This window comes from Eulemur rufifrons, chromosome 8, assembly GCF_041146395.1.
Source record: "Eulemur rufifrons isolate Redbay chromosome 8, OSU_ERuf_1, whole genome shotgun sequence".
Classification (NCBI taxonomy): Eukaryota; Metazoa; Chordata; class Mammalia; order Primates; family Lemuridae; genus Eulemur; species Eulemur rufifrons.
In genome coordinates this window covers 85,153,455-85,177,847 of record NC_090990.1, presented here as the reverse complement: position 1 = coordinate 85,177,847, position 24,393 = coordinate 85,153,455, and the positions used below count along the sequence as shown (strand labels likewise).

Genomic DNA, 24,393 nt, shown 5'->3' with positions numbered 1-24,393 from the left:
TGAGTGCATTGCGCACCGTTTGGGGAGTGGTAACACTTGAAGGTGCTGACTCGGGAAGGGGGGGGTTGGGAAGGGAGGGATATATACCTACATGATGGGTGCAATGCGCACGACCTGGGGAACAGACACGCCTGGAGCTCTGACTTGGGGGGAAAGGCGGTACAGGAGCAACATATGTAACCTGCAATTCTGTATCCCCCATAACAAGATGAAATAAAAAAAAAAAAAAAAAGAAAGAAGAAAACATAAAGGTATCTGTTTAATTTTGTAAAAGGAAACACAGGAAGGATAAACCAGAATCTATCAATCATCAAAATAATAAATAGCAACAAAGGACTATAATCCACTGAATAGAGTAAGAGTCCATAATGTTAATCAATCAACCAACCAACCAGTAAGGGACAAGTAAAGTTCTTTCTTACAGCAGAAATACACAGAAAAATGGAGTTTAAAAGAAAAAAATCACAATTTTTCAACCATCATAGTAAGTGGTCAGGAGGAAAGAAATATGAAAGGAATGAAAGAATATGAAAGGAGCATAGGGCCAGGCGGTGGCTCACACTTGTAATCCTAGCACTCTAGGAGGCCGAGGCGGGAGGATCACTCCAGGCCAGGAGTTTGGGACCAGCCTGAGAAAGAGCGAGAATCCCTCTCTACGAAAAATAGAAAAATTAGCCAGGCCTGGTGGCACACGCCTATACTCCCAGCTACTTGGGAGGCTGAGGCAGGAGGATGGCTTCAACCCAGGCCTTTAAGGTTGTAGTGAGCTATGATGCCATTGCACTCTAACCAGGGTGACAGAGCGAGACTCTGTCTCCAAAAAAAAAAAAAAAAAAAAAAGAGTATAGGAGTGTTCAGGAGTAAAGGAATGTGATATATGTAACATACTCTCCAACTGCTCAGAAAAAAATATTTATAGAGCAAGGAAAGAATGATAAGGTAAATGAGGCAAAATGTTAACAATTGGTAAATCTGGGTAAAGGGTATATGAAAGTTTTGTTTTATTCCTACAATTTCATGTAAATTTGAATTTTTTTCAAATAAATTTTAAAAATTATTTTTCCAGTCTGATAAGTATCTTGTTTTGATGCATGTTTCTTTAATAATACATGAGGTTGAACATCTTTTCATATGTTTAATTTCCATTTGAATATCTTTGTTTTTACACATTGCTTATTTGTATCCTTTGCCTGTTTTTTTATTGTGTTTGTTTTTTCCTGATTGAATTTGTATGAGTTTTTATGGGAATTAGCATTTTTTTCTGTCATGCATGCTCCAAACAGGTTTTCTGAGTTTGACATTGATTTTTCAGTTCATGGTGCTTTTTGTTGTTGTTATAAAGAACAAAAAATTTATGCAATCAAATTTATTAATCTCTTTCTTTATGGTTTCTGGGTGGTAGCCTGCTTAGATCCTTGCCTAGTACCAAAATGTTTGTAATGTTTTAATATTTCTTAAGGCCAATGGACCTAATACTAACTATCAGAAACTTCCTGCTTATTCCAGCATATACAAATATTCCCCTCTTCTTAAAACAAGCCCTTCCTTCGCATTTCATGAACTCATGCTTCTAGTTTTCTTCTTCTCTCTTCTCTAGTTATTCCCAGTTATCTTCGTCAGTTGCTCTTTTACTAATTATCCCTCAATATTGGAAAAATTTTAGGGCTCTTCTCTTCTCTCTCCCTGACAGGTGATCTCATCAGTACTGATTTGTTCACCTTGTTGATGGTGCCTTTTGTTATAAAAAGCTATAAAATTTTATGCAATTAAATTTATCAATCTTTTGTTTTATGACATCTGGGTTACATCCTGCTTAAAAAGGGTTAGGCCATGGCTTAATTACTATGTTGATGACTCCTAAATTTTAATCTCAGCCTAACCTTTTTTCTAAGGAACAGACTTATATAAACAGTCCCCTGTTCAATATCTCTATGTAGATATCTCACAGGTTTCTCAAAACTGAACAAATCTAAAACAGAACCCATGATCTTACCTCCTCAAACTGTTCCACTCTCCAGTATCTGTAGTACAAATTCCCAGAAATGGGACTGCAGAGTCAAAAAAGTGTGTGATTTTGATAGATACTGCCAAATTTCCTTTCAAAAAGGTTATATCAAGTTCCACATACATTAGTAACGTACTTATTTACCCACGGCCTTAACAACAGGGTGTATAATCAAATTTCTGGATATTTGTAATCTGATAGACAAAATGGTACTTTGGTACAGTTGTGTGTTTTAGTTATTTTGAATAAACTTTAGCAGGTTTTCATATGTTTAAGTGCAATCTAAATTTCTTTTCTGTTTACTGCTCATTTTTCTGTTAGGTCATTGGTCTAGGTTACTTAAAGAGATTAAATTTTTGTCTGTGATATGAGTTGCAAATATTTTCCCCTAGTTTGTCTTTGACTTTTATCTTGTTATTGTTGTTTTGTCATGCAGAAAATTTTGATTTTTATGTAGTCACATCTATCAATTTTATCTTCTGTCTCTTCTGATTAGTCAGTTAGAGAGAACTTTTTCACTTCAAGATTATAAGGGAATTGTTCCATGTCATTCTAATATTTTCATGGTTTCATTTTGTATGTTTAAATCTCTGAGCCATTGGAAGTTTTCCTGGTAGACAGAGGGTGATATTAAAGTATGAAATAGACCATGTTTTTCCTTTGTTAAAACCCTTTAATGGTTTTCTATCACTTTGAAGATTAAATCTCAAATTCTTTTAACATGGTCTATCAACTTCAATTTGTCCCTCTTCTTTCTCTGAAATCATTATGTAACATCTTCCACCCCCTTGTTCTCTGGGTCTCACTGTTTTTTTTTTCAGTTCTTCAAACTATTTATGCTTTTTAATGTCTCAGGATTTTGCATGAGCTGTTCCAAAACCAAGGCTAAATTTCTCTGTAGTACACTCTTAAATCATCCAGGGCTGCTTTTTTGTAGCACTCATTAACTGTAACTAATTATTTATATAATTATGCATTTAATGACTATCTTCACTGCTAGATTATAAACTCCTTGAGTACAGAAAGTCTAGGTTTCTTGTTCACTATTGTAGTTTATGTTCCCAAGCACAGCGGCTGAAACACAGTAGGTGTACCAATATTTGTTAAATGAATAGTGAAAAATAGCAGGTTTAATGAAAATCCTTTTGATAACATCTAAATTCATCTTTTCTGCTTATTAATTCACCAAATAACCTCTAATTTATCATTTATTCTAAAGAATCCACAAATGACTGATACCAGGTATCTCAACAGGCACAGATCCTCCTGTTAATTAATGAACTATATTTTAGATTATAAATTAGCTTTTTATGAATATGGCTAGGAAGAACCAATCCCTAAACCTTAACTTTTGCAGACAGAACACAAACTGGACTGTAAAATAAAAACCAGGTTTAGGGTTTATAACAACTTATTTCTTTTGATGTTATGAGTTAGCATCAGCAGTAAATACTCAGGCAAGTGTTACCAGCTTGTGAACCCATATTGCTCTCCTGACAAATAGGTTATGACTGCATTCAAACCACCAAGTGCAACTCACCTCTTGGAAGTTATGTTGAGTGAACTTGTCTGCTATCCTTAGCAACTCGCGACATGAATGTGTGTCAGCAAAAGCCCGAATGCCCAAGCAGTTAGAAGGATCTAATTGTCTCTTTAAGAATTCACAGCAGGCTTCCTGTATTTCTGCCAGCTGGAGGAGACAAGCAGCTGGCAGAAGGGTCTGAACATTGCCCTCTTCCACAGTTATCTGGGAGGTATATGCAAAGTCAATCAGTAGTTCCATAGCCCTCTCATCTATGTCTCGGATCACTACTTCTGTCTGACGGCTCTCTGCCAATTCTCCTGTAAACATAGCTCGGAAGTAGGGACTACAGGCTGACAAAATGACTCGATGGGCGTATATCTTCTTAGCGCCCACAACTAGCACCACATCACATAGCTCCCGGTGCTTTCTCAGAAGGTTAATGACTTCCAAGGTTTGTCGAGGGTGCTTGTCAGAGATATAGGGCATGCGGGCAGGTTGGGGAACCCCTTCTGGCAGTTTATTGGGGTCTCCAAGGGTGCAGCGGCTTGTTACATCCATTCCAGACTCTCCTGGTCGAATGCTGGTACACCTAAAGGATTGAGGTGAGATGGAGAAAAGATGGCAATATTATTATAAGCTCACTTCTGCCCTAGAATGTTCAGAAGTCAAGAGACAGAGAAACCTGCAATTACCAAAAGAGAGAACTAGGTCCCCATGGAACCTCATTTCTAAGAACTCTAGAACTCATGAACTTCCTTAAAGTCTCTTGACGAATGAGTGGTATTAATTCCAAGTCTGAGCACTTCCCTAAAATAAAGGACAATTCTTTTCATCCCAGAAATAGTCAGACTATCTGGGACCACATTTCTTACAACATTAAGAAATATTTATAAAAAACATTTGTAAATGATTCTCTCTGCACAAAACAAATCTATGAAGTTTAATTCCCAAATCTGGTTTAATCAAAAGCTCGATATTTGTTATTTTTCTAAAACAGCTGGTGTTTCTCATTCTCACTAGGTGTTATTTTAAATTTGTATAAGGTTCAGCACAAAATCTATAAAATATAGCTCATGTTGCATGAAAAGATCAGAAGGAAAATAGGCAAGGGTCCAAAAAGTTAACTTTATATTTAATACTGTATTTCTTTGATTCTAAGATGCATGCTTTTCATAGTTTAATATTTAATAAAAGTTGGAAATCATCTAAAGCTGATGTCAAAGACACTTGCCAGCTACCAGATAGAGAGGCTATGATCAGTCGTTACTGCCCCCACATGGAAATTTTAGCTACATTTCTTGAAACAAATAATAGAATTTTCAAAGCTAGGAGAGGCCTATGTGACAGATTCTTATATCAGAAAATGACAATTGCTCAGGATTTGAGAACTTCTGGTTAACTTTCAAGAGAACAGATTTTATTCCAAATGATATATAATTCATTTAAAAAGTCCTGGCCGGGCGCAGTGGCTCACGCCTGTAATCCTAGCACTCTGGGAGGCCGAGGTGGGCGGATCGTTTGAGCTCAGGAGTTCGAGACCAGCCTGAGCAAGAGCGAGACCCCATCTCTACTAAAAAAATAGAAAGAAATTATATGGACAGCTAAAAATATATATAGAAAAAAATTAGCCGGGCATAGTGGCGCATGCCTGTAGTCCCAGCTACTCGGGAGGCTGAGGCAGGAGGATCACTTGAGCCCAGGAGTTTGAGGTTGCTGTGAGCTAGGCTGACGCCACGGCACTCACTCTAGCCCGGGCAACAGAGTGAGACTCTGTCTCAAAAAAAAAAAAAAAAAAAGTCTTATCATTTAACCAAACAGGATATATGTCTTTGTTATATCTCAAAATTACACAATTACAATGGTTCTAAAGATGTAAAAAAAGAAAAAAAAAAAAAACCCACACTGGAATCCCCCCATCACAAACACACAGGTTATATTAAGTAGTGTGTCACTGTGATACCACAGATACTTGCTGAGAGCCAAACAATTCAGAGGATTCTTTGGTCTCTGAATTACAGAAAAGTTTAGAATCAAATTTTGATTATGATACTGAAGAAAACTGAGTACAGGCATACCTGTTTTATTGTGCTTTGATTTATAGCACTTCACAGATATTGCATTTTTTAAAGAATTGAAGGTTTGTGTCAACTCTGCATTGAACAAGTCTATTGGCATCACTTTTCCAACACCATGTGCTCACTTTGGGTCTCTGCATCACATTTTGGTAATTCTCACATCATTTCAGACTTTTTCATTATTATTATATTTTTCATGGTGATCAATGATCTTAGATGTTACCACTGTAATTATTTTGGGATGCTACAAACTGTACCCATAATAAGACAGTGAACTTAATTGATAAATGTGTGTGTTCTGACTGTTCCACCATCTGTTCCATCCTATCTTTCTCCTCCTTGGGCCTCCCTATTCCCTGAGACAGTACAACACTGAAATTAGGTCAATTAATAATCCTCCATAATGGCCTCTAAGTGTTCAAGTGAAAGGAAGAGGTGCATGTCTCTTAAAATCAAAAGCTAGAAATGATTAAGCTCAGTGAGGACGGTATGTTGGAAGCTAAGATAGGCCAAAAGCTAGGCCTCTTGTGCCAAATGCACAAGTGAATGCAAAGAAAAAGTTCTTGAAGGAAATTAAATCTGCTCCTCCAGGGAACACACGAATGATAAGAAAGGGGAACAGACTTATGGTTGATATGGAGAAAGTTTGAGTGGTCTGGATAGATCAAACCAGCCACAAAATTCCCTTAAACCAAAGCCTAATCCAGACCAAGGTGGTAACTCTGTTCAATTCTATGAAGGCTGAGAGAGGTGAGGAAGGTGCAGAAGAAGAGCTGGAAGCTAGTGGAGGTTGGTTCACGAGGTTTAAAGGAAGGTGGCTACTCTAAACAACAGATTTTTCAATGCAGATGAAACAGCCTTCTATTGGAAGAAGATGCCATATAGGACTTTCACAGCTAGAGAGAAGTCAATGCCTGGCTTTAAAACTACAAAGGACAAGTGACTCTCTTGTTAGGGGTTAATGCAGCTTGTAACTTTAAATTAAAGCCAATGTTCATTTACCATTCTGAAATTCTAGGGCCCTTAAGAATTATGCTAAACAGTCTATAGCTATACTACCATGAATGGGCCCAATCTTGTCCGATCTTGGAAGCTAAGCAGCGTTGGGCCTGGTTAGTACTTGGGTGGGAGACCACCTGGCAATACTGGGTACTCTAGGCTTAAAAAAAAAAGTTATGCTAAATCTACTCTGCCTGTGCTCTATAAAGGGAATAAAGCCAGGATGACAGCACATCTGTTTACAGCATGGTATACTGAATATTTTAAGCCCACCGTTGCAATCTGCTCCTCAGAAAATAAGATTCCTTTCAAATTTTACTGCTCATTGACAATACACCTAGTTACTGAAGAGCTGTGATGGAGCTACACGAGAAATTGAATACTGTTTCCCTACCTGCTAACACGATATCCATTCTGCAGCCCATTGATCAAGGAGTCATTTTGACTTTCAAGTCTTATTATTTAAGAAATACATTTTATAAGGCCATAGCTGTTATAGATAGTGATTCCTCTGATGGATCTGGGTAAAGTCAATTGAAAACCTTATTCTAGATGCCATTAAGAACATTCATGATTCATAAGAGAAGGTCAAAATATCAACATTAACAGGAGTTTGAAAGAAGTTGATTCCGACCCTCATGGATGACTTTGAGGGGTTCAATACTTCAGTGGAGGAAGTCACTGCAGATATGATGGAAACAGCAAGAGAACTAGAATTAGAAGTGGAACCTTAAGATGGGACTGAATTGCTGCAATCTCAATCAGATGAGTTGCTTTTTACGGATGTGCAAAGAAAGTGGTTTCTTGAGATGGAATTTACTCCTTGTGAAGATGCTGTGAACACTGTTCAAGTGACAATAAAGGATCTAGAACATTATATAAACTTAGTTGATAAAACAGCAGCAATGCTTGAGAGGATTGACTCCAATTTTGAAAGAAGTTCTACTGTGGGTAAAATATTATCAAACATGTATCATATGCTACAGAGAAATCTTTCTGAAAGGAAGAGTTAACTGATGTGGCAAACTGCATTGTTGTTTTATTTTAAGAAATTGCCACGGCCACCCTAACTATCAGCAACCATCACTTTGATCAGTCAGCAGCCATTGACATAGAGGCAAGACCTTCCATCAGCAGAAAGATCAGGACTCGGATGATCATTAGCATTTTCTAGCAATAATATATTTTTAAATTAAGGTACGTACTTTTTAAAAAAGATATAATGCTATTGTACACTTATTACACAGTACAGTGTAAACATAAGTGTTTATGCACTGGGAAACAAAAAAATTAATGTGACTCAATTTATTGCCATATCTGCTTTCTTGCAGTGGTCTGGAAGTGAATCTGCAATATCTCCAAGTTGTGCCTATGTTATTTATACGGCTAAATATGTGCTATATTGTCAGCTAAGTAAGAAAAATTTTTTTGTACTTTTAATGCAGTATTTATATTTCTAAATATAAATGCCATTAAGAACATTCATGATTCATGGGAGAAGGTCAAAATATCAACACTAACAGGTGTTTGAAAGAAGTTGATTCCAACCCTCATGAATGACTTTGAGGGGTTCAAGACTTCAGTGGAGGAAGTCCAGTATTTATATTTCTGAACAGTTATTAAATCAACTCCGTGTCCTAAGTGAGGAAATACAGTAAATAACCATGAAGTTAATTATAATAGTTTGTTCCTAACAAGGGAAAGAATCAAATCAAATATTTTACATATCAGTCAGAGAGAGAAATGAATGAGTATGAAGAGTTAAAATTCCTTTCACTACATAAGTTGGATTGAGTCAAACCACAGATGTCTTACAATATTTTACTTTTACTTGAAAAGTTACATAAAAGTGAAGTTTTACTTAAGTTTTCTTCTTTTTTTCCCTCCAAGTCTAATAGCTCTGATACTTGAGTACTATGGCTATTTTGTTATAATTCTGATATTTATATAGAGTCTTTCTAGCCCTCGCTAATCAAAATGGCCTCTGGAATCAGCAGGACCTGGGTTGAAATCCTAGTACTGACAATTACTGGACAAGTTACTTATCCTTTTAATCCCCAGTTTCTTTAGCTCTAAAATGGGTATCTACTGCCTAAGGTAAATACTAAATGAGATAATGCACATAAAAGCTTTCAGTTCAGTGCCTGCTATATAGTAACCATTTTAAATTGTAGCTAATAGTAATAAGACTATCTACATTCGGTTGTGCTTATCCATATTAAAAATTAACCTAAGTTCACATGGTTTGATTAATATTTAGATGAATTTTGCATTAATGATAATTCAGCAAGTCTGGATTGAAGCTTATCTTTACTTAGAAATCATCTCTTCAGAGTTTATGAAAATTGGGCTGGGCATGGTGGCTCATACCTATAATCCTAGCACTCTGGAAGGCCGAGGCGGGAGGAATGTTTGAGGTTAGGAATTCAAGACCAGCCTGAGCAAGAGGGAGACCCCATCTCTACCAAAAATAGGAAAAATTAGTCAGGCGTGGTGGCATGTGTCTATAGTCCCAGCTACTGGGGAGGCTGAGGCAGGAGGATCGCTTGAGCCAAGGAGTTTGAGCTGCAGTGAGCTGTGATGATGCCACTGCACTCTAGCCAGGGTGAGACCCTGTCTCTAAAAAAAAAAAAAAGTTTATGAAAATTAAAATAATAAAGAAAATGGCAGGTCAGATGATTATTTATGTAGCAGGATGCTAAAGAGCCTCCAGATCAAGATCTTGTTAGATTAATTTGGGTCTAGAGATATGAAATATGACAATTAGCTTCATTTAAAAGTACTACATATATCAAACTGCTCCCACCAAATTGGTTTGAATTAGTGAATTTTTACTATGATTACAAAAGAAATATGTAAGTTTATAAACAGTCATTCAATTTACAAATAAGTAGTTTTCTAAAAGTTTAATTTTATGTTGGCTACTTGGAGGTTTATATTTTTCTATAGTAAGAGTGCTGTAGGCCGGGCGTGGTGGCTCACGCCTGTAATCCTAGCACTCTGGGAGGCCGAGGCGGGTGGATCGCTCGAGGTCAGGAGTTCGAGACCAGCCTGAGCAAGAGCGAGACCTCGTCTCTACTAAAACTAGAAAGAAATTATATGGACAACTAAAATATATATATACAAAAAATTAGCCGGGCATGGTGGCGCATGCCTGTAGTCCCAGCTACTCGGGAGGCTGAGGCAGTAGGATCGCTTAAGCCCAGGAGTTTGAGGTTGCTGTGAGCTAGACTGACGCCACGGCACTCACTCTAGCCCGGGCAACAGAGTGAGACTCTGTCAAAAAAAAAAAAAAAAAAAAAAAGAGTGCTGTAAATGGGGGCTAGGTTTAGTTGTAAAATTCACTGCATCACAAGAAGCACTAAAAAATAAAACAGAAGATAAGAAAATGATGAAAGCAGGCCAGGTGTTGTGGCTCATGCCTGTAATTCCAGCTCTTAGGGAGGCAAAGGTGGGAGGATTGCTTAAGGCCAGGAATTCAAAGCTGCAGTGAGCTATGATGACACCACTGAACTCTAGCCTGGGCAACAGAGCAAGATCCTGTTTCAAAAAAAAAAAAAAGAAAGAAAGAAAGAAAAAAAAGAAAAAAAGAAAAGAAAGGAGAATCTATGTCTCTTAATTAAAATGGCAGTAATTCTTTTAACAAATATTTATGAATTGCTTTTAATGTACAAGGCATTTTGCTATGGACTATGGAAAAGTCAAAGGAATATGAAGAGGCAATCAAACTTAATTATCTAGAGGGGAAGATACATGAATAACCAGAAAGAAGGCAACCAGGATAGAAAAAATGTGGTTCAGACGCAGGAATTTTTAGAGGTGACAGATATGTTTAATATCTTGCTTGTGGTGATGGTATCAGTGGTATATACATATATCTAAACTCATCAAAATGCACATATTTAAAATTTTTGGAATATTAATTATGCCGCAATAAAGTTGAAAAAAATGTGGTTCAGAGAGGCCAAATCTATTTAGTATTTGTTTAACATCATTCAGAAAAATCCTAGATCTGATAGGTATAAGCTATCAGACTAATATAACGGCATGCATTTTGTTGTGAAGTAGGAATACTGCAGTGTGTTTTCCCAGAGCTTAAGTGAAGTATCTCACATCCATGCTCCAGATCATTATATTTCTGTTTCTGATCCTAGACCCATTAGGCAGTCCTCTGATGAAAAATTCTTCCAAAGGTACCATGTTATTTAAAAGGGGAGTAGGTGACTCAAGCATTCTGATCTCTGGGTTTTAGGACAGCCTCATGTGAGTCTCCCTCAGACACTAATCATTTATGACTGTATTGAGAGTCTAATATCTGGCCTGCAGAGGGACAATATTGCTATCAGTTTGCTACCCATAAAGCACTGACAAGAACTACAGTATAATAAAACACTAGGGTGTTGAAGCAGTCTCTTGGGAAGAAGAGAACCTAAAAGGACATGCTAGGAAGAAGAAATAGCATGTATTGCAAAGGTGTAAATGTGAAAACAAAGAACATGGTCCTTCTTTTCTCCACCTGCAATCTAGTTTTTCCAAAACACTTAAAAGTTCAATCTTTCTATGCTTGGCCTCAATCCACAGGTGATTCTATATTCTAGTGTACAAACTGTTCATAATTTCTGACATCTGGTAGAAACAACACTGCTTATACTTGACAATTTAAAGACTGAAACATAAAGTTGAGCAAACGATAATTTTTACCGCCCACGTAAACAATCAAGAAAGCTTTTAACCACAGTGCTTAATGGTGCCTTATACGCAGTAGATACTGAAAGAATAAATCACACGGTTAACGGTGGTACAATCAACAGTGGTACAATCAAGCTTCTTTTAAAAAAAATCACCATTAAAGACAGAAGGCCAATTCAAAAATTTCTACAATACTGACATTCCATGTTAAAATTAAAGTACTATTGTTGCAACCTTAATTATGTACATAAAGATGTTACTATTGAACTCAGATATAAATAATTTTTATTTCACCTAAGTACAATGTGGGTAACCTGTATTTTATCTATATACCATAACAAAAACAAATTGTACTCTTATTATTACATTAGTATAGATTCTGATTTTTAATAATGGGTAATTTCTATACTCTTATCAACTGTCTAGTTTTCAAACTTAGAAAGTAATTCTCTTAAATGTGGTCATTCTCCAGAGTTCTGCCTTCAGATCTCTGTTCTCTATATACACTCTTGGAAGAACTCATTTAATCTCATCGTTCCCATCACCCATATGTGAATGGCTAAAGGATTCCTATCTTCTACTTGGATAATAGTGAATTCAGATCCATACCAATGTCCCAATCTCACTCAACTCAGTAAATCTCAGTGATATATCTAAAACTGATTATAACAAAAAGAATTAAACTGCTCAGTATAATAAAGTAACAGAACTTTGAAAGGGAAAGTTTTAGGGAGAAAGGGAAAATTAGAAAAGAAGAGAAAGAGAGACTGAGTAAGAATGGTGGTAGGTTGCAATCAAAGGAGAAAGACAGTTAGTGAATGGCTACAGAGCTTTATAACCTCCTTAATTATCCCCAAAGTTTCAGTAAAACTCTCAAGTATTCAATAGACTTGAGGTTATTACGGTGGATGGGGGAAACAAAGAAATTTTCAATGACAGTGATCAATGAGGTGAAAAAAGAGACAGTGTGTGTACGGAGTATTTCTAGAAAGAAGCTTGGCTGCAAAAAGATGAGACATGTACTGTGTCTGTTTGCTTAAAGAGGGGAAAGACTGGACAATGACTATACAGTGAGGCAAAGAAGCAAAAGAAGTTTTAAAATATAAGTAAATGATGGAGCAAGATCCTTGAGGAATGGGGGTGTATAGAACCAAAATACAGAAGGAATGCATCTTACACAAAATAAAGAGCTCACCATAGAAGATCAGAGAAAGGTGGTGGGAAGGGAGATAATATGAAAATAGGTACGTTTATTTTACGGTAAGGCGGCATCAGGAAGTTGGGAAAATTCATACCTGATGGTCTTTTTTGTTCTGTGAAGTTGAGAAGTTGGGGAGCAGGCCATTTGCTGCTAGTGAAAGGAGTGGTGACGGGATCATGAGAAGTATGAGTAAGGATGTGAAAAAGTTGATATATGGAATGAATAAGCATGGACTAGGGACTCATAAAAATATTGTTGGATAACACTATTGGCCCAAATGATATTAAAGACCATGAATGCAGTAGCATGAACTCCCTGTGGCTAGTTTTATCCAGCAGTACTCAACAGCCCAGATCAGATAATATAAATACCTGGATTAATCTAGAGTTGGGAACCACCACAGATAAATTAAGGAGTTGAGTGATAGCTAGAAAATGATTGAAGTGTGTGAGGATGTGAATTGGGTGAAAACAGAAGGGCACAGGCACGTTGATTTTGACTAAGTCAAAGAACAGATGTAGTGGGTGTTCAAGAGGTTATAGTCAGGGAACAAGTTATTAGGACTTACAATTTCAGAGAGAGTTTTTCTGAATGAGAGCAAGAGTGAACTGCTGAAATGAGTGAGGGTGGGTCACAGGAGTTTAGGAAGTCAAAGAAATGTAGGCTAGCTAAATGGATGGGTTATTTCCATGAATATTAATATCTCATGATAGTAAAGACAATAATCAAATCATGTGCATATAGTAAGCATAAATCAAAAAACAAATCAAATATCTTAATATACTTCATGTTTACCAAAGGAATGTTACAATTTTTGATACTTCTCTAAATAAATAACATTTCTACCCACCCAAAATAAGTGAGTCAACTTCAAATTTCAGTTATCAAGTCACACATTCTTTAGATCTATTCTAAAAGTAATAGTTCTAATTGAGGAAAAGAAAAATTTTCTGTAAGTGGCAAAGATAATGTGAAAATCAAGTACAAGGAGAAATTTAGAAAACGTACTCTTGATTCTAAGGCATTTATAACCAAGTTTTATCTCTTAGTCCAAAGACCTGCAGAATCTTTCCTTGGTCGGTTTTTGCTCCCTATGTAAATGAAAACCTCTCCTTTTACACTTCCAAAGTCTTGTTTTAATTTGGAAATTAACAGCCTGCCCTTAAAAAAAAGGTTCAGTTGAGCTGATTGTCATTTATAGTCCTAAACACACTTGAATAGAGAGAACCAGAGATTTGGCCATATAAACCCTCAAAACAGAAATAACATCTCAAAGTGCCAGTTCTGCCTACTAGAAGGGAACCCACTAGGCACTATATTTCACACCTGATTCCAAACCAGAAAGCCAGGGTATTAACCTCTTTTTCTGAAAATAGGTCAAGAATGTTTTAGCTCCAGGATATCTTATCACTGCTTATTAGATGAAATGAGTGTAAGCATTAGGGGCCTTGTTCCAGTGATCAAGGCAAGAACATAGCCATACACACAAGCTGGTCTCCCTTCATGTCAGGAAGAAAAAGCCTTCCTAGAATAACCCTCAGCAACTTCTGCTGGCATCTCATTGGCAGCACTGTGCCACATAGCCATTACCAAATGCAAAAAAGACTAAGAAATCAAGTAGAGAGTATTTAATTTTCTTGTGTCTATAGTAGCGGGAGAAAAGGAAGAAGAGGTGTGGTGCAAGCCAACCTATAGTGCATACCACACCAGGGAACAGTTAAATCAGCAGGTATATCTTCTACTATTATTTTTAAGCATACATTTTATTATTTTTATTTATTTATTTATTTTTATTGTTTTGCAGGAAGGCTGAGTGGGAATGAGGGGGAGGGACAGACCAACCACCGAGAAAGCAAGAGGGGCACTTTAAGCATACATTTTAGACTGCATAGAATAAATCAGAAATTTCAAAGATATGAGATCATTCAAAATTTTTTTTGTCTTTTGAATTGAACCCAAGGAGTGTCTCATCTGACTTTCACTGTGAGCAAAAAATGATCAATGAAAACTCTAGATACAATCAAATAAAATAAGACCCAAAGCACCCAAAGCTTCTTAACCATTTTAGAACTTTCCTGGGTCTTCCTCTTTGGCCCCACCTTAAACACCCCTGGTATTCCCCATGGTTCTGTCCTCGGCATTCTCCTTTTCTGTTCTACCCTCCTTTATCCTACAGCTTGAAGAATGTTCTGCATATTGATGACTCAGAATTTTTTTTATTTCCAGCCCAAATCTCTTTTCTGCCTCAGACTCATATTCCAATTACATGCTGCATATCTCTACCTGACTGTTTCCTAAACATAATAATCTTCAAGTGCAGGAAAAAGAATCTATTCTTAGCTTACTGAAACCTGTTCATTTTCCTGAATTTTTTATCTCATCATGGCAGCCTTCAGTTTCCCAAGTTTGGAGTCATTTATAGTATTACCCTTTTCTCACTGCATGTTCACCAAATCCTTTTGATTTTACTATTAAACAAACTCTCAATTCCACCCTCTTCTCCCAATCCCCACTGCCATCTACTTCAGGTCCTCATAATCTTTCACCTAAACTACGACAACTCCTTTAAATTCATTTTTTTTGTCATTATTTCTTTCCAGTCCATCCTCTATGTGCCTACAAATCAACCCAAACAACAACTATGATCTGTATAACAATGTCCATTTGCTCTTAAATACCTAAAGGATAACTCTTTCCCATGGCTGCAGCCTCGTTTTTCATAATGTTTTTTCCTGTTTCCCCTTTTTCCCTCATATACCTTATACTCCAGATATACTCACCACTCTGTACCTGTCAGACATTTCTGGGTCTTCTTCTTATTATTTTTTTGCACAAGCTGTTCCTTCTGTTATGTGTCTTTAATTAACTCCCTTCTTTATAAAGTAAACTCTTATCCTTTTTAGAAGGCCCAGCTCAAATATCACCATCTCTGTGACGCTCTCCCCATTTCCATGGATCAGAAGTTCCCTCCTCTGGGTTTACATTGCTATTAAATTTCTGTTCATGTTGTATTATGATATGTTTCCATCACCTCATCTGTATACATGCAGTATACAGGCATACAGGAGGTACTGTATACATGTGAATAAACCTATTTCTAATAATATCAGGCTTAGTTTCCTAGTTATATATTTAAGGAAAGATGGAAGAATTACAAAATATTTTAGTATCTTGAAATTAAATTAAATGATTAAAAAATAATATCTTGGAAATCAGGCATATTGCTGGTGAGATTGTAGACTGGTATGACTGCTAAGGAGGAAAATTTGTCGGTATCTACCAAAATTTAAAAAAACACATACTCTTTTACTGGCCAATTCTACATGTAAGAATTTATTCTACACTTACACATTTGGGTAAAAACTACCTACAAGGATATTCATTGCAGAACTGGTTGTAAGAACAAAATAGTTGAAATAACTTAAATGTCTCTCAAAAGGGACTGGTTAACTATACTGCATACAGATGATGGAATGCTACGTAATTATTAAAAAATAAGGAAGGTCTATATTTATTTGTCGCAATCTACAAAATACTTTGTGAAGTGAATAAAGAAAGAAAAAGAAGAGTGTGCATGATATGCTAACATTAGTGTTTTTTTAAAAATGGAAGATATCCTATATATGCTTCTATATGCATTACAATGCCTCTGAAGGAATGCATGGTAAACTGCTTACAGTGGTTGCCTTGGAGAGGACAAGTGGGAGCTGGGGTCAGCACTGGAAGACTTGTTTTTAATTGAATATCCTATTGTATCTTTTAAATTTTGCATCACGTACACATGATAGTTATATAAATAAATGAGTGTAACAAAACTTTACTAATAAAATGTCAATTGATTTCATAAAATTTTATACTTAAGAATTAGAATACCTTTAACAAAAATATTCAATCTTTTCTTGTTCATAGATTTTTTTTTTAATGGAGGAGAAAAGTCTGCAGAAATTTTTCAGTCATTCAAAAATTATTCAGTAATCATTAGGTGCTAGGGATGCAAACATACAAAGATATATGTGACTCAGAGCTCACAATCGAGTACAGAGAATGAACATGTATTCACATAATCTCAATGTAAAGAGTTATTTCTCATTTAAAGCTTCTGTAATAGCAACTGAGTATAAATCCAACATTACTTTACAGAGACTGTCTTCTGTGTTGCAGCAGCAAAAATGACAGCTCAACAAGAAAAATGTAGGAAGTTGTGACCACGACTCAACGTAAGCAGCAGGTAAAAGTAAGACAAGAGAGCAATGGGTAGGCCAGGCTCTCGCCAGTGATGGTGATAAAGAAAGAGCTGTAACTTAACAAGTAATGGCACTAGAATTATCCAGCATGATTTTAAATAACTGACAGTATTATATAATAGGGCAAGAAAAAAAGAAGGTATGAGAGATTACACAAATATTTTATATAGAAATTACTGATAAACCCAAACATCCCCACACTCTGCTTTTCTTTTAAAAAAATAATAAGCTCTTATTTTAGCAATTACATAATATATGACATTTATGGTAGCTGAGGATGAGAAGCAATCAGTGGCTTTTGCAGTCATGCTAGAAGTTAAAGTGATGAAGCATTTAATATATGTTGTTAATTTCTTTGTGTACTTTTCAAATATTATTCCTACTACAGAGTAAGATATAAATAAGATAATGGTATTTATCACCTTGACAACATCTTTTCCTTTGGAGAGCTCAAACCACTTGCAAACACTCACTAATTCCCAGTATCATAGTCAGAAGTAAACTGGGGTACAGAGAAGGTGAACAGCTCAAGGTCAATTGATAAATCAACAACAGATTTGGAAAAAGATATACATTCTGGTTCTTGCTCCTAGTTCTGCGTAATAAGTCATACCCCCATTGGAAAATGTTTTTTCTCTTAAATGGTCTGTAAGAGCTATCTTTGATGTTAAATAACAAATGATTAAATAGAATTCAATAAATATAACATGAGCTTAAAAAATGAAGAAATAGAACTTGGCTGACTTAGTTTCAATAAAGAGTCTAGTATCATTTGTTAGAAGAGATTAAGAAAAAGCATTACTAAATTCTAGGGTCTATAATTGTCTATATTTTCCCACACACTGTTCAATTTTTCTATGGACTAAGTTACTATTCTTAAAATTTTTTTTTATTCCTTATACAATCTTCTCTGCAATGCAGGTATTTTAATTAACAGAACAAATGCATTATTGAACATCAATGAAATAACCAAAACCATAATTAGGCATGCATTACAGTGTATTATAAAAAATTATTATTCTTATATGGCAACAGAACCTTCTACATTGTGTAGGAAATTGTAGATTATAATAAACTCACATAGTATCATAGTGCACTTAATGATTATTTATCACAAAACATACCATGCAAAAAGGAAAAGTGAAATATTAAGCACCACATTAAAATCCACAGCACTCTTTGGAAATTTAACTTCTAGATTTTACTCTATTAAAAAGCTATTAATTCCTGATAATACCTTTTGATTTATTTTAGAACAAGAATCATTGGTTCCAAGCAGAATTTTGTAAGATTTGAAAATCTTTTTAAAATTTAAATGAAGCCTTGAATATTACATTCTTAATTTCAATCAGTGAAACCAAAGGTTTTCTTCCTAAATGCCTACCTGCGCATTGGCTTTCCTTCCATGCACCATGAAAAGTACCCTTCACCACACTCTAAAGCCGGACCTAAGACAACAGAAAAGCAGTAACTTAATAAAAGCTATTTCCGATATTTCCAGCAACAATAGATATAGTCATTTCATGCATTTCGTCAGTTACCAAGACTTTTATATCCTATTAGACCACAGGCCTTTTGCAGATGCACAATCGTAACTGAATCTAGTACCTTTAAGATGACAATCTTACTCTGCATGCTAAAATGATTATATGTGAAAGTGAGGGAAAGTGCGCTAAGCAGTCCCGATTGCTAGGTCAGTCTTGCCTCTCTTCAAAAAGTGCTTGGAGATATTTAACTTTGACATCGCCATCAAGTGTGTCTACAGAACAATCACCAGATACCACAGGAGTAACAATCTGATAGATCGGCTAGGGAATACGCTGGTTTAACAACGGATCTGATGGCTTGTCCCAAAGTGACGGGAAGAGGAGGAGGCATTTGCCTTTAAAATCAAACAACTCCACTTCCGACAACCCGGGCAGCTTGAACTGGGCAAGTGAAGTATGGCTCTAGACTAACACTCTTTACGAATCCTTCCCTTAGTCCCCGAAACAATGTTCACTACTCACTTCGACAGGACCTCGCTAGGTCCTAAGGGTTAACTATGACATACAGTATTTCCTTCTTTCCCCCAATTCCAAACATTGGGAAAGCTGTCCGTGGTGCGGAACCCCAGCAACCCCAGGCAGGACAGCCCAGCGCCTCCCCTGGCTACGGGATAGGGCTGTCAGCAGCGAAGGCGCGCAGTCTGGCGCCCCTCGAGGCCCGGCCCCGGCACCCCAGCAGTCTCTTCTGGGCGCCCACTGACAGGCGACCGACAAGCACTGCCCCAAAGCCATCGAGCAGCTCGGCAACTTGGGACCACAGATTTGCAAAGCGAGTCTAGGGCCGCCGCTCTACGGCGGCTCACTTACCGGCTCTGACACTTTCTTCTCTGCCGCAGCCTCCTCTGCCTCCTCCGCCCTCTTCTCCTCCGCCTCCTCCTCCACCACCGCTAGTGCAGGCAAGACGCCGCTCCTAGAGCTATTTCCTTTCCCTTCACCCGCCCACATCCAGAAGCAGGAAGTAGTCCTATTCCTAAATCGTTCCCACTGGAACCCACACATTCCGCCAAGAAGTTCCGGTGCAGCTACGGAAGTAGCGGAGCCCTTTCCTGGGGATTTGGATAACCTCAAAGACTACTTGTCCCTTGCTTACAGTTCTTAGTACCGGGATAGTGACCACTTTGAGAGTTCACGGCTGAACTGGCAGTATTTGAATACTGAAGCCTTCTCTTTTCTCTGTTTTCCCCAGCAAAGGCAATAGAAAGACAGGAGTCACAGAAAGCCAGGAATTTTGATTTATTTGTAGCTCGTAGATCTCCATTTGGCAAAACATTGTTCCTAATTATGAGTTGAATTATTGATGCATGCACACATGGGGTCGACATATATCTTTTGGGCCCCTATTATGTGCAAGGTGCTGAGAGGATACAGAGACAAATCAGAAATAGACCTGACCTTTCAGATTTCCCACAGTCCAGCTTTCAAGACACCAGGGTTTTATCCAAGACTCTAAGGCTGTACCAGCTTGGCCTTTCTACTTAGTATTCACCCCCAGACACTTCACCAAACACTTCTGTGGACTCCCTTTGGTATGCGAGGGCGGGTGGGGGTGAAGTATATTTTTCAACTTATCTTTTGCTCCAGATTGTGCCATAGCACACGGCCACTTGATTTTTACTATATATTTAGAAAAGAAGCAAGTGATATATATGTAAGGTGAGGATTACAATTTCAGGAATACCAATGGAAGACTGTGGCAGATTTCTTGATAACTAAACTAGAATACACATTAACTCAACCAGATTTTCTTTAGCTGTTATTTACATAGACTCTACACAGGTTTGTGTAGTTGTTTCTGAAGGGCAAGGATAACTCTTGTTAATTAGCTTGTGGTAGAAACTGCATCCCCTTTAGATCCAGGCACCCGTAGGTTCAAATCCTAGTCTTGTGACTAACTAGCTTTGTGATCTTGGTCAAATTTTTACTACATGTATATATGTGATATGTACACATGTAGTAACATTTCTTTTCCACATTTTAAAACTTTACATAAATGGTTTCAAAAATGCATGCAATTTTTTTGGCAAATTGTTTTTTCCAGTCAACAGTCTATTTTGAAGATTTGTCGATGTTGATCAATGAACATCCAATTCAGTGATTCTTAAAGTGTGGTCCCAGACAGACAGTGTCATCATCAGTTGGGAAATGCAAATCCTTGGGCTCCATCACAGACCCATTGAACCAGAAACTGTGGTCGTGGGGTCCAGTAATCTATGTTCAAATAAGTTCTCCAGTGATTACAATGCTCACTAAAGTTTGAGAATCACTGTACTGATTTATTTTTTTCACTACTGTATAGCATTCCATTGTATGACTGCATCACAGATTGTTAAAAAATCCATTGTCCTACAGATAGATATTTTGACTGTTTCCAGTTTTCCCCATTACAAACAATGCTACAATATAAATTTTCGCATATGCCTCCTAGTGTACACCTAAAAGTTTCTGTAGGGTATGCACCTAGGAGTAAAATTGCTAGATTGTATGCTATGCACAGATTCAAGTTGATTAGCACTAGTCAAATTGCTCTCTTAAGTAATTATTCTATTTTAATAATAATAATACCTGCAAATACTTATATAGCATGTTATATTAGCTCATCAGTACTCACACTAGTCCTCGCAAAGTAGGATCTATTATCATCATTCCAATTTTACAGATGGCACCAAGACATTTTGTAACTTGCCCAAAGTCACAAAGCTATTTAAGAGGCAGAGCAAGGACCTGAAACCATGCACAATGGCTCTAGACTCTGTGCTTTCAGACACAGTACTATGTTGCCTCTCCCATCAGAAGTGTTTGAGGGTTCTTTTTGGTCTGCATTATTATCACACATGTGTTTTCCAACTTTAAATTTGTTTTTGCCAATCTGAGGGGTATAAAATGATAATTTGCTAAGGTTCAGATGTATATTTATCTGATTACTATTGAGACATCTTTAAAAAATTTTGTTCAGAGATGGGGTCTTGCCATGTTGCCCAGGCTGGATGGGAACTCCCAGGCTCAAGTGATCCTCCCACCTCAGCATCCTGAGTAGTTGGGACTACAGGTGTGTGACACCATGTCTTGAAACATCTTTTCATATGTGAAGGTGGCATTCAGATTTCCCATCTGTGAATTACCTGCTGTAAAAGATATCTTCAAAATGACCCTTAGACATGTTGTTGTAAAATATAGGAAAGCACAAAAATATTAAGAAATGCTGCTAACCAAAGACTGATTTTAAACTCCTGGCCAGGATAAGAGCAGTCTCTCCTATTTTTGTAAATCTATGATTCACTCCCCAACCCACTGCAATCTGGTTTATGCTTCTGCTACTGTATTTCCTTTTGAAGTGGAGCAGTTCAATGTGAACCAACCCTTTCTATTTATTTCAAGGCCTAGAGGACTCCATTTAGAAATATGCATATGGTAAACCTGGCATTTTCAATAATTATAGTATGTCTGCCACTGTAGTAAGACTATGTCCTTGGGGAGCCTGAATTTCTTGCTGAAAATATACCTAAAATAGATTTACCCTGGATTGGATGTGAAGCAGTGGCAACAGTCAAACAATTCTTCAGGGATTTCTGAGCTTAGCTTATAGTCTTTCAATCAGAAATTATATCTTGTTTGCCATGTATAAAACACTGGGCTTGGACCCAAGGTTTACTATTAACAGTAGTAAACAAGATGCACAGGGCCCCTTGTTTTATGGAATTTTCTTTCTTTCTTTCTTTCCATCCTTTCCTTCTTTCTTTCTTTTCTTCCTTCCTTCCTTTCTTTTCTTTCTTTTCCTGCTCTTTTCTCTCTCTCTCTCTCTCTCTGTCTGTCTTTTCTTTTGACAGGATCTTGCCATTTCCTGTACTAGAGTGCAGTGGTGTCATCACAGCTCACAGCAACCTCAAACTTCTGGGCTCCAGTGATCCTTCTGCCTCAGCCTCTTGAGTAGCTGGGACTACAGGCACATGGCACTATGGCAGGCTAATTTTTAAATTTTTTGTAGAGATGGGGTCTCACTATGTTGCTAAGGCTGGGAATTTTCATTCTTGAGGAGACAGACATTATAAGATTAAACCATGAGTTACACAATTAATTGTTGAATTATAATTGAGATAATTGAAAGTGACCTACAGGGTGCTGAGAAAACATCTTGTAGATTGCCCAGATCTAATCTAGAGGGTAAAGGAAGTGTGGTGGACAGCCTTTAAGTGTAATCCCCTCCTGTGAGTGTGGGCTGGACCTAGTGACTAACAAATGGAATATGGCAAAAGTAATGAAATGGTAATTCCCAGATTAGGTTATAAAAGGACCGTGGTTTCTGTCTCAAGTGTCATCTCTCACTTGCTTTCTCTGAGGAAGTCACCTACCATGTTGTGAACTGCCCTGTGGAGAGGCTTGTATGGCAAGGAATTGAGAGAGGCTTCGGGCCAAAAGTCAGAGAGGAACTGAAGCTCTCAGTCCAATAGACCATGAAAAACTGAATCCTGCCACCATCAACATGAGTAAGCTTAGAAGTGAATCTTCTCTCGGTTGAGACTCCTGATGAAATTGCAGACTTTTCTGATAGTTTGACTAAAACCTCATGAAAGACCTGGAGGTAGAAGCACCTAACTAGCCATGCCTGAATTTGTGACCCACAAACATTATCATATGTTTGTTTTTTTTAAAGCTACTACATTTTGGGTAACTTGTTATGCAGCAGTAGGTAACTAACACAAAAGACTTCCTTAAGGAAGTGCCCCTTAAGATAGGGATATAAAGGATGATGGGATTTACGAGGTAGAATTTGGAAGGGAAGGAGGAATGTTCCAGGCAAAGACACTAAAGCCCAAGGGGCATGGACAGCTTGGCAAGAGTGCATTGGGAAGAATGGCATGACACAAACAGTAAAAACAGAAAGTGTTTGGAAAGTTCAGGAACAGAGCAGGAAGAGTGAGTACAAATTAGACAATGACAAAGCATTTTCCTAGTTTCCTGGATGCTGCTATAGAAATTATAGGGTGTCATAGTGGAGAGCACCATGATGGGAGCTAGAAGACCTGGGTCCCAGTGCTAACCCTGTGATCTCAAGCAATCACTTGGTCAATCAGGTCCTCAGTTTTCTCATCTGTAAGATGGCATCTAAATCCTTTACAACTTCTCAGGCAAGAGTTATTAGTTATATGAAATCTGCATTAGGAAGACTATAATACACTCTTGAAGAAAGCAAAAGTAGATTTGAGCAGATAGAAAGACATTCCATGTTATTGCATAAGATGACTGATTTTTATAAAGATTAATAGTGCCCCAGAAATTAATTTATAAATTTAATGCAGTCCAGTGTCTTAGTCCATTTGTGCTGCTATAACAAAATCCCTTAGACAGGGTACTATATAAAGACTAGAAATTTATTTTCTCACAGTTCTGAGGCTGAGAGGTCCAAGATCAAGCTGCCAGCATTCAGTGTCTGATGAGGGTGTAACCACAGGACCAGCCCTAACTGGTCCCACTTTGTTGATAACAGAATTGTCAAGTTATTTTGTAGCTACTACAGAGCCAATACAGTAAGTCATGCAGCCTAGATATGTGCAATGAAAAAACTTTGACCTCTAACAACATCTAGAACCAATATATCCTTCCTGCAGAGCCAAGAAAAGACCAGGACATAACTAGAAACTGAATTCCAGAATCCTTTCAGAAGCGAGGAGTCTGTTGGCTAGGAAAATCTGGCGCGAAAATCTGCCTCAACACACCTTACCATAAATGGTCAAATTTAAAGTCCTCCAATCAGACTCTGCCACGCCAACATTCCTAATGCTTTCCCTTGCCCTTCAACTCTTAAAAACGTGTTCCAGACGCTAAATCAGGGAGACAGATTTGATCTGGGCCTCTTGTCTCCTTGCTCGTCAGCCTCAAAATAAAGCCTTTCTTTTCTCAAAAGCCAGTGCCATAGTATTGGCTTCTATGCATGTTGGGCAGCGAGTCCACAGCTCAGTAACAAGGGCTGTTCTCTGCTTCCAAGATGCTGTCTTGCTGTGTCCTCCAGAGGCGATGAATGCTGAGTCCTCACATAGCAGAAGGGCAGGAGAGTGCTCCCTTCAACCATGAGCCTCTTATAAGAAGCTAATCCCATTCATGACGACGGTGTAG

The 24,393-nt window shown here is 37.5% G+C and overlaps 1 protein-coding gene and 1 pseudogene across 1 annotated transcript in view; one reads left to right on the top strand and one right to left on the bottom strand.

The window, feature by feature from the left end:
- KLHL20 (kelch like family member 20) overlaps positions 1 to 19,187 on the bottom strand; it is a 59,606-nt gene extending 40,419 nt beyond the window's left edge. Inside the window, exons 1-3 of the mRNA XM_069478365.1 lie at positions 19,093 to 19,187; positions 18,123 to 18,186; positions 3,546 to 4,119 (exon numbers count right to left, since the gene is read on the bottom strand). Of these exons, the coding sequence (XP_069334466.1) occupies positions 3,546 to 4,119; positions 18,123 to 18,145 (597 nt within the window). The 5' untranslated portion in view covers positions 18,146 to 18,186; positions 19,093 to 19,187. The remainder of the gene's footprint in view (positions 1 to 3,545; positions 4,120 to 18,122; positions 18,187 to 19,092) is intronic.
- On the top strand, positions 6,648 to 6,766 carry LOC138390966 (5S ribosomal RNA; annotated as a pseudogene).
- Positions 19,188 to 24,393: the final 5,206 nt, after the last annotated feature.